The 11275-nt window shown below is 35.1% G+C and overlaps 1 protein-coding gene across 1 annotated transcript; it reads left to right on the forward strand.

Moving 5' to 3' along the window:
• The first annotated feature begins 6300 nt into the window (after positions 1-6300).
• On the forward strand, positions 6301-10788 carry LOC133320775 (uncharacterized). Its single transcript, XM_061529366.1, has one exon. The coding sequence runs from the start codon at positions 6301-6303 to the stop codon at positions 10786-10788; it is 4488 nt and encodes a 1495-aa protein (XP_061385350.1).
• The last annotated feature ends 487 nt before the right edge of the window (positions 10789-11275 follow it).

Below are 11275 nucleotides of genomic sequence, written 5' to 3' on the forward strand. Positions count from 1 at the left end.
GAATAACTATTGAAACAAGCTTCTTTCTGCTTTAGTTGAAAGTAATCTGTGTATGTATATTTCAAACAATTCACTTTTTCTACGTATAACCCTTTTGATTTATTTTTATTATTTATCATTCATATACATGTTTTGTTATATATAAAAGTATATTTATAGTTTTTAAAATTTTAAAAATATATATTTTTCTTTGTTTTATTCGTTTCATAAGAAAAAAAAAACTACGAAGAAACAAACTTTATTTCATAAAATGAAGTTCTAGGTATTCATAATCTTAAGGCACAATGCTACGAGAGTGGTACGAGAATACTACGAAAACAAAGAGAACATATATATAAGTATATTCACATATGTATTTTTCCAGTTGTGAAGAAATATAAAATTATGACCACACTGAAACCACCACGCTTGGTACAATTGCCCTTTATGCCATGTGATATCGCTTTTAAGAAGCTTTTCATGCGATTGCTTCAACGTATAAATGAATATAATTTTGTTGAAATAAAACAACCCCTATTCCCGCCACCGATTTCTAATACCACAAGTAATTCGAAACTTATAATAGCTGCAAATTGACAAGACTGCACATCCTTTTAGTTGTCATTTGTTGGATTAAGATCTACTTAGAAAACTTTGTTAAACAATATTATAGTGAAAATAGCCTTAAAATTTTTAAAGAATTATTTAGTAAGTCTTTAAAGATTTAAAACGATCATTTTATTTATAGAAAGGAGCCAATGTGAAGTCTCGTGGTAAACAGAATTTTGGAGTTTGTCATTCGGTCTTATTCACCCTTTTTTTGAGTTAATTATACGGGAATACGGGAATTCCTTTTCTTCATGATACTTGAGACAATTTTTTTTTCGCAAGCCCTCATTTAAATGCAATGCCTGTGAGCAGATGATTTTCAAGGAGATAATACTTTCTCTTTTATTTATTATTTATTTAATATGGAAGTTGAGACGAAATTTGCCTTCTATTATGAAATAATCAAATATTCCACAGTATTATTTTAAAAAAAGTAAGTAGTTTAAATTTATAAAATAAAGTTACTCACAAAATTTCAAAACGGTTTTTTAACGTTTTAAACCAACTCCCCAGTCACCAAATAAAGAAGTAACTAATTATATAAGGTGGCAACCGGAGGTTCCAGGAAAACTACGAAACTTACTTATATGTATATTATAATAAAAATTATATATTAAAACTTATAACCTATACCTAAGACTACATGATTGCCCCGATGTTAGGATAGCAATCCCATTCCATAGCTTGTTTGGTATCAGGAATCTTCTGGTTCACACGGCTTGGTGTTCGTTCCGCGGAGTCAGCGGCGTTACTTGTTATATGATATCTTATCCATACAACGATGTTGCCCCGGCAATGTTCATTTATTTTATAATATGTAGCGCGTACGTAACAAACTTCACGTAGTTTGTTGTGCAAACGAAACAAGCAAGCAAACAAACAAACAAACAAACAAACAAGCCACAGTCAGTCACGTTTATCTCAGCGGATGGGAAACCAGGAAATCATAAGACACGAGTATTTCGTAGCAAAAGCACACTATAGAACTAACTACACAGTTTTATGTTCTCCTGGTAAGATGTTTCGAGTTAGGTAACAGAACGTAACAGTCACGTTGTTCATAACACTGTCAACCAGGAGAACATAAATTGAGAGGCAATGGTTCAGAAAACTTTCTTTGAATTTTTTGTTTCTTTTTCTCGAAAATTTGAATTTTCTTGTTTGAATTTATTTTTTTTACGGAATTACTATGCAATGGAGTATTTATTAAGTTTTATGACAAATACGATGTTAGACTGATACATAGTACAAGTAGAGATAATTGTAAATATTTGTTTTTTTTTTCTTTTAATTATGACCTCAATCTTCTAGCGGCAGATGGAGGCAGACATTCCATAGCAGTGAGAGTCAGCTGATTGTGACTAGCGTATCGCTGTGAATCACTACATTTTAAAAGCAATAGGATGAAAAATCGATAAAGCCAGTCAGCCCAAGCTCACAGAAACATAATAATGACCGACCCACAAACATAAGTTTAATGTGTAATAAATACATATGAATGAAAAGTTTCACTTTTATCTTCCCGTGAAGCATCATCGGCTTGGTTTTATGTTCTCCTGGTAAGATGTTAGTGAGTTAGTTAGTGAGTTGCGGCGGTGTTATGAAATCAATCAATAAATCAAAATCAGCTTTGTGAAGGAGATCCATCGACTTTTCTTTTCTAGATTGATTAATTATTTTTATTGAGAATCATCTCTGCATTAAACAGACAGTTTGAAAATTACATTGAAATTTTTCTGGATTAATTCTTTTTGTAGAAAGTATGGTCCGATTGGTTATTTTTGTATAAAATTCCTTTCTGATCAAGGTTTACAAAATAAAAAAAAAATACCTTGAGAATATAAAAAAATTGCTCGTCGTGAATCGTCTATGAATGTGAATGCAAGATATTATTAGGTACTCACGTTTATTTTAGTAATAAGGGCACTAGTAAAGTCACTAAAGGAAAAGAGTACTACTACGCTTCAAATATTTTGTAGAGATATTATGTATAATATTAATATATAAGTATATATGTATGTAAATGTGTACGTATTTATAATTTATATTTATAATCAGGCTTTTTTAGACAAAGCTGAAAAAATTCTCTCGGTGCTTTGGAATTCTGAGACTCTGAGATGACTCTAAATTAATTTTAATAATTTATGATCTCTTATCCTTTTTTTCTACAAAACTTGAAATCTTTGCAATGCAATGCAATGCAACACTTAAAATTACCCAAAAAAATTAACAACGGGCAAACATAAGCATGAGATTAAAGCGGAGAAAGATCACCTTGATAGTTTTATATACCCTGACCTTATAACCTTGTATTACAGATGAACATTAATTCAGGAATCATGTTTTGTATGCAATACGGAACGACGATGGTCCACTGCTCTACGAACTTGAAAATAATGCAAATTATTTTATGAAAGCAAAATTCACTTCCATAATGCAAGATTTCAGGAACACGCAAAAGAAACTTATATATCACAAGAACAAAATTATATTCATTAGAATAACGGGAAAAAAATAATAAATAAATAAGCTCTTATTAATGTAAATTAGGCCATGACACACGAACACACACAAACAAATAAATATCAATATATATTGATATGAAATATTTAAAACACACGTCCGTCCCAATATGTTCATATAGCACAAATTTCACTCTCAATTCATAGTGAAACATCACCTTCATAGATTTATGTTTCCCTGGTACGATGTTATGAGTTGCGGTACGAGACCAATAAAAAAAAATTTACTTTCGAAGCGGGCATTTCTTTTTCTATAAATGATAAGGCACTAAGTTCGTACAGCCACTTTCGTCTCTCTACTTCGAAATATACACTTAATCAATTTTGACTAAAATTTACTGAAAAAAAAAACATATATAACGGCGTAGTTCTTATTATTCAAAAAACTAATAATTGTGGGTAGTTGAAATAATCAGGTGTTAGCCGCATAACCACCTGCGTAGCCACCTGTGTAAGTGTAGTCACAACAATGTTGGTCTACAATTAAGAATAAAGTCATTGATGACGTCAGTTATGCTGGCGTCACTCTTTTTAAAAACCACGGCCTGGACCGTACTTCGACATATATGTATTTTCTGATTAGAAAATATGTATATGATTTCATTTTCATCTCGTCTGTCAATTGATCATGGTTGCTTGCTACAAAGGAATCACCAGAACTTCGAAAATTGGTCACGTTTGTTTCATAGTGCGGGAACCAGGACTTCATAAGTCTGAAGGAGTTGTACAATATGTTTCATGATTGCTGTGAAAAGTAAAACTTTATTGACCTGACTACAGTTACGTATAAATACATAATATGGGACTCACGTTTTTGATAACGTTGCATACTAGGAGAACAGACTTAAGTATTCTGATTTGTATACAATACTGATACGACTACCCACTGCTCTTAGTTTTCAAGATATGTATGTAAGGCAGACTTTTAAGATTGACAAAATATATTGTTACAAAATGTATGTCTAAGAAAATCTCAGAAGAAAAAAAATTGTTTTTTACATTAGTTTTCAGTAAGCCTGATACAATTGCCCTTTATGCTCTCTGATTTTAGATATCTTAGTTTGATTTAATTTTGAAAACGGGAATTCCTTTCTTCATGATAGCCGACACTAAAATATAGTTTCGCCTTAGTTCGTGCATGCATGTTTGTCACAACGTCTGCACTATTAACCCTTTGAAATGCATATTTGTATGTTTATCGTAGAACCAATTCTCTGGGTTTTCGTAGCATCCCCGTAGCAAATTGTGTAATAGTATTCTGTAGCTTTATGAACACCTGGTACTTCATAATCCTACTACTATTATAAAGGCGAAAGTTTGTAAGTATGGATGTATGGATGTTTGTTACTCTTTCACGTAAAAACTACTGAATGGATTTGAATGAAACTTTACCACAATATAGTTTATACATCAGAATAACACATAGGCTACAATTTTTGAGGTTTTTAATGTGAGGTCGTAAAAAAAAACACATTTTTTGCGCTTACATTGCAAACGCTGACTGAATCCTACAAGATAGATCAAAACAATTTACTACAGTATTGTACAATTTAAAAAGGTCTATGTATGGTATATGTTTATCTCTTAAGAATAACCCACAATAACCATTTTTTATCCTTTACTTTGTACGAGAAATAATGGCTTATTTACGAAGCGATTTTAAGCAATACAGTATTAATCCTTATCCAATTAAGTATCTTAAATACATTGTGCATTTAATAAAGATCAATATGGCTTTTTACAGCATGTAAATTAAATAAATATTTTCGAAGATATCACAGATTTAAAATGCAGAGTCATAGCAATTTCGGCGATAAATACCGTTTCGGTGATAAATACCGGCAGCGGCGCCAGGCGAACGGGGCGTGGGGGGAGCGGGGTAGGTGCGGTGGGGAAGAAGTGGCTCATCGCTGAGTGCGCGACCCGAACGCGGGCAGACGCGTGAGGGCAGACGTCGTTGACGGTTGTGTCCGTTTTGCGAATTTTCAAGGCACTAGCGATTTGATAAAACCGTATGGTCGCCTACTTTAAGTAATATAGGCCTAAGGTTAGTTATTGCCAGGTTTCTTTTTGGTTAGGAGTTACACGTACAAAAAGATACTTCATTTTTACGAATTACTTCATTGATGATTCAATTACTATATAGATAGGTTACTTACAGTTAATTATAACAAATTATATAAATAGGTTAATTATATAACGAATTACTTCATTGATAATTCAATTACTATACAGATAGGTTACTTACAGTTAATTATAACAAATTATATAAATAGGTTAATTATATAACGAATTACTTCATTGATAATTCAATTACTATATAGATAGGTTACTTACAGTTAATTATAACAAATTATATAAATAGGTTAATTATATAACGAATTACTTCATTGATAATTCAATTACTATATAGATAGGTTACTTACAGTTAATTATAACAAATTATATAAATAGGTTAATTATATAACGAATTACTTCATTGATAATTCAATTACTATATAGATAGGTTACTTACAGTTAATTATAACAAATTATATAAATATGTTAATTATATAACGAATTACTTCATTGATAATTCAATTACTATATAGATAGGTTACTTACAGTTAATTATAACAAATTATATAAATATGTTAATTATATAACGAATTACTTCATTGATAATTCAATTACTATATAGATAGGTTACTTACAGCTAATTATAACAAATTATATAAATAGGTTAATTATATAACGAATTACTTCATTGATAATTCAATTACTATATAGATAGGTTACTTACAGTTAATTATAACAAATTATATAATAGGTTAATTATATAACGAATTACTTCATTGATAATTCAATTACTATATAGATAGGTTACTTACAGTTAATTATAACAAATTATATAAATAGGTTAATTATATAACGAATTACTTCATTGATAATTCAATTACTATATAGATAGGTTACTTACAGTTAATTATAACAAATTATATAAATATGTTAATTATAACGAATTACTTCATTGATAATTGAATTACTATATAGATAGGTTAATTAAATAGGCAAGGATTGCATTAAAGTACAATCATAACAATAACTACCGTACTGTATTTTTTGGAAGTATAGAAACAACACGTACTTAAGAATTATGCCGCGAAAGCGTAAGTCTAATCTTTCCCAAAGCTCTAATAAAGCTCGAACTATGAAAGTAGCTAGACTTAACGAGACGTTTCCACAAGCCGAACTGCAAAGGCTTAAACAAGCAGAGCGTGAGGCAGCTCAAAGAGCTGCTGAGACACCAGAGCAGTCCCAAGATAGACGTCGACAGCATGCTGAGTATCTAGCATCTCAACGGGCTGCAGAGACACCCGAACAGTCTCAAGCTCGGCGTCTTCAGCAAGCGACTTACATAGGGTCCCAAAGAGCTACTGAAACTGTTGAAGCTGCTGAAGCTCGCAGATGCGCTGTTGCTGAAAGGGCACAACAGCGACGATTAATATTTACAAGAAACGCGTGGGGAGTATTTGATAAAGCTGCATTTGAGTACGATGAAACTCTTGATTACGAAAGCCACAAGCTTATAAAAATAGAAGCGATGAATAAAGAATGCAGATTTTGCGGTGCTCTTAAATGGAAAGAGGAAGCTGCAGGCATGTGTTGTTCGGGAGGAAAAGTAGTTCTTCCTTCAATAGACGAGCGTGTTGAACCTCTTAAAGAACTTTTTTCAAATGAAACAGATGAGTCTCGCCGTTTTTTAAAAAACATAAGAAAATACAATACATGCTTCCATATGACATCTTTTGGAGCTGATAACATTGTGTCGATGCCAGGATTTTGCCCGACTTTTACAATCCAAGGGCAAATATACCACACAATTGGCTCTTTGCTTCCTGCTGCTAATACGCAACCAAAATTTTTGCAAGTTTATTTCATGGGTGATGAGGAAGCACAAGTTGATAGGCGTTCTGAGTACGTACCAGGTGTGGAAAGAAACACAGTTCAAAAAATACAAAAAGTTCTACATGATCACAACGTTTTAGTGCATGAATTTAAAATGGCTAAAGATAGAGTGACTAGCGATAATTACAAGGTCGTGATACACCCAGATCGTGTACCACGTGGTGAACACGAAAGACGATTCAATGCCCCGACCACAAACGAAATAGCTGCCGTAGTAGTTAGTACTGAACAAACTGCGTCTCGGGACATTGTTATTCAGGCGCACGATGGCCGGCTTACTAGAGTTCCGGACACTCATAGATTTTATGATGCTCTCGAGTACCCGATAATTTTTTGGAAAGGACAAGAGGGGTACAGTTTTGATATTCCTCAGACAAACCCAGTTACAAAACAGCCTATACCGAACAAAAAAGTGTCGTGCAAAGACTTTTATGCATATCATATGATGGTACGTCGCAACAATTTTAATTTATTGCTTCGATGTAGGCTTCTCTTGCTTCAGTTTTTGGTGGACATGTATGTCAAAGTGGAGAGTGAGCGCTTAAGGTTTATTGCTTTAAACCAAACAAAACTGCGAGCAGAAAACTATATACATTTACAAGACGCGGTCAGGAATGATGCGGATTTAGATCCAAACAATTTGGGTCAATTGGTAATACTCCCATCGTCATTTGTAAATAGCCCGAGATATCTTCATGAGTACACGCAGGATGCGTTCACATACGTGCGTAACTACGGGAGGCCTGATCTGTTTATTACAATGACATGTAATCCCGCTTGGCCAGAAATTACTAAAGAGCTCATTCCAGGTCAAAATGCAACAGACAGACATGACTTAACAGCCAGGTTATTTAAAATAAAAGTACAAAAATTGGTTGCTCTACTTACAAAAGGTAAAATATTTGGAGATATGAAGTGTTTCATGTACTCGATCGAGTGGCAAAAAAGAGGTCTGCCTCACGTGCACTTACTGCTGTGGTTGACGGAAAAATTACGCCCCAACCAAATTGATGAAGTCATAAGTGCGGAGATACCAAATCCAGAAAGTGATCGAAAACTCTACGATACTGTAACCAAAAATATGATTCACGGTCCCTGTGGTGCACTAAATCCGTCATCACCATGCATGAAAGAAGGAAAATGCACCAAAAAGTATCCAAGGGCGCTTTTGAAAGATACTCAAACTAACGACAAAGGCTATCCTTTGTACAGGCGTAGAACACCAGGAGATGGCGGCCGTACGATAACTCTAAAAACCCGAGGTGGAACACAGGAAGTATTGGTTGACAATAGCTGGATTGTCCCATATTCTCCTCTTCTGTCTAAAATTTATAACTGTCACATAAATGTAGAGTTCTGCAATACGGTACAGGCGATAAAATATATTTGTAAATATATAAACAAAGGCAGCGACCAGGCTATTTTTAACATTCGACAGCAAGGGAATGTTAATATTGACCCGAGAGATGAGGTGCAAACGTATCGAGCCGGTAGATATGTTAGTAGTAACGAAGCAGCGTGGCGGATCTTGGGTCTGCCTCTGCATGAAAGACACCCAACAGTCACTCACCTTGCGGTTCATCTGCCTAATGGTCAGCGGATTTACTTCACTGAAAACAATTTTAGAGAGAGAATGGCCGCACCACCTAAGACGACACTAACTGCATTTTTCCTGCTTTGCCAAAATGACGCATTTGCAAAAACATTACTTTATGTTGACGTACCCCGCTACTATACATGGAACGTGTCGTCGAAAGAATGGAAACGTCGTTTACAAGGCACACCTGTCGACGGCTGGCCAGGTGTGAAGGCAGGAGATGCTCTTGGGCGCATTTACACAGTGCATGTTAGTAACTTCGAATGTTACTGTTTGCGAATGCTGCTGAATGTAGTACAGGGCCCCACTAGCTTTTTGGATCTTAAAACAGTTGACGGCCAAGAACTTCAAACTTTTCGACAAGCGTGTGAGAAGTTGGGGTTGTTGGAAGATGACAACCACTGGGATGCCACAATGGAAGAGGCAGTGCTGTGTCGCTCTCCTTCGCAAATAAGAGAACTATTTGCAATATTGATATGCACTTGCGGTTTATCCAATCCTCTTCAACTATGGGATAAGTATAAATCTGCATTATCGGAGGATATCTTGCAAAGATTTGAAAGGATGGATCAAGTCAACAATGATCTATGTTTCAATGAAGCACTGAGACATATAGAGGACAAAATAATAACGATTTCCGGTAAGAAATTGTCTGACTTCGGTATGCCTACACCAGAGCGTCGAGGAGAGTTGTCGACCGATTTGATCAAAGAGCTAAGCTACGATATTGCTTTATTAGACGCTCAGGTCAGCGAAACTGAACCACGCCTGCTACCCGAACAAAAAAACATTTATAACAAAATATTACAACGAGTTGAGCTTGACAAAGGCGGCCTTTTCTTTCTTGACGCCCCGGGCGGTACAGGTAAAACATTTTTGCTTAATTTGCTTCTAGCAAAAATTCGTAAGGACCGTAAAGTTGCATTAGCGGTGGCTTCCTCTGGGATCGCTGCAACATTGCTGAGCGGTGGACGAACGGCACATTCGGTTTTTAAATTACCTCTTAATCTGGCGAGCGAAGAAACCCCAACGTGCAACATCAGTAAGAGCAGTGCCCGTGGCGCCCTCTTGCAACAATGTATGCTGATCGTGTGGGACGAGTGCACTATGTCACACAAACGCGCCATTGAGGCGCTTGATCGCTGTCTACAAGATATTCACAGCAATCGAAAGTTGATGGGTGGTGTGGTAGTGTTATTGGCAGGGGATTTTAGACAGACTTTACCTATTATCGAGAGAGGCACTGCAGCAGATGAAATTAACGCATGTCTAAAAGCCTCATATCTGTGGTCTAAAGTTGAAAAGCTTTATCTTACCACTAACATGCGAGTCCAGTTATTCAGCGATGTCGAATCAGGAGCATATGCTCAAAAACTGCTAGAAATTGGTGAAGGCCACCTAAACACCGACCAAGTAGGTATGGTTCTTTTCACACAGCAATTTTGTCATGCTGTGGAGACAGAAAACGAACTTATTGAACAAGTTTTTCCGAATCTGCAACAAAATATTCTTGACGAAAATTGGTTGTGTGAAAGAACCATATTGGCACCAAAAAATCAGATTGTTGCGAAAATAAATAAAAAAATCTTGGCCGAAATAAACAGCGAAACATCAGTGTATAATTCCATTGACACAGTTATGTCATCCGATGACACTACAAGTTATCCCGTAGAGTTCCTAAACTCTTTAGAGTTGTCCGGGGTGCCATCACACAAGTTGGAATTAAAGGTAGGTGTACCCGTTTTGTTAATGCGTAACCTGGATGCGCCAAGATTATGCAACGGTACTCGGTTGCGAGTTACCGAATTAGGAAGGCATATAGTGAAGGCTACAATTTTAACTGGAGAAGCCAAGGGAGACAATGTTCTTATACCGCGCATCCCAATCATACCCAACAACTTGCCATTCAATTTTAAACGCCTGCAGTTCCCATTAAAAGTCGCATTTTCAATGACGATCAACAAATCGCAGGGTCAAACCTTGAAGGTAGCAGGCCTACATTTGGGCACGCCATGTTTTTCTCACGGTCAGCTCTATGTGGCTTGCTCACGTGTTTCCAAAGCGAAGAATCTGCATGTTTATGCTGAAGGAAAAAGATCGTTAAATGTAGTTTATAGGAGCATACTGCAGTAGCTACCTATAGGCCTATGATTAGGGCTCTGCAGTGCTTAGTTACCGTATTTCTTACTTATTACTAGACTAGACGGGACGAACCTGAAGTCCACGCGAACGAAGTCGCGGGCAAAAGCTAGTACGTATATATTACTCCTTCCTTACTTACTTCCATTGTATTTAACTTTTATTTACTTGTTTGTTTCCTCTTGTTCATTAGGATTTATCAGCACTTTCAAATGCTAATGTCATTAAATTATAGTTTGTTTCTTTAAAACTATTTGTAAGCTATTCAAATTCCTAAAACCTTAAATTAAAAGAAGAAAAATGTTTACCTTTAACACATCATTTTCTTTTATGAAGATTTTCAATATCTTACAATTATAATTCCGTGTAGAAGACTATAAGTTAAATCATTTTTCTTGTTCCGATTATTGAAAGAAAATGTAAAAAAAAAGTTTTTTAAACTTCTTAGGAATACATTTTGTAACTACATATTATGTATACC

This window comes from Danaus plexippus, unplaced genomic scaffold, assembly GCF_018135715.1.
Source record: "Danaus plexippus unplaced genomic scaffold, MEX_DaPlex mxdp_58, whole genome shotgun sequence".
Lineage (NCBI taxonomy): Eukaryota > Metazoa > Arthropoda > Insecta > Lepidoptera > Nymphalidae > Danaus > Danaus plexippus.

Excerpts from the sequence above, each read along its gene's own strand:
- LOC133320775 (XM_061529366.1), top strand. The coding sequence starts at position 6,301 with ATGAAAGTAGCTAGACTTAACGAGACGTTTCCACAAGCCGAACTGCAA.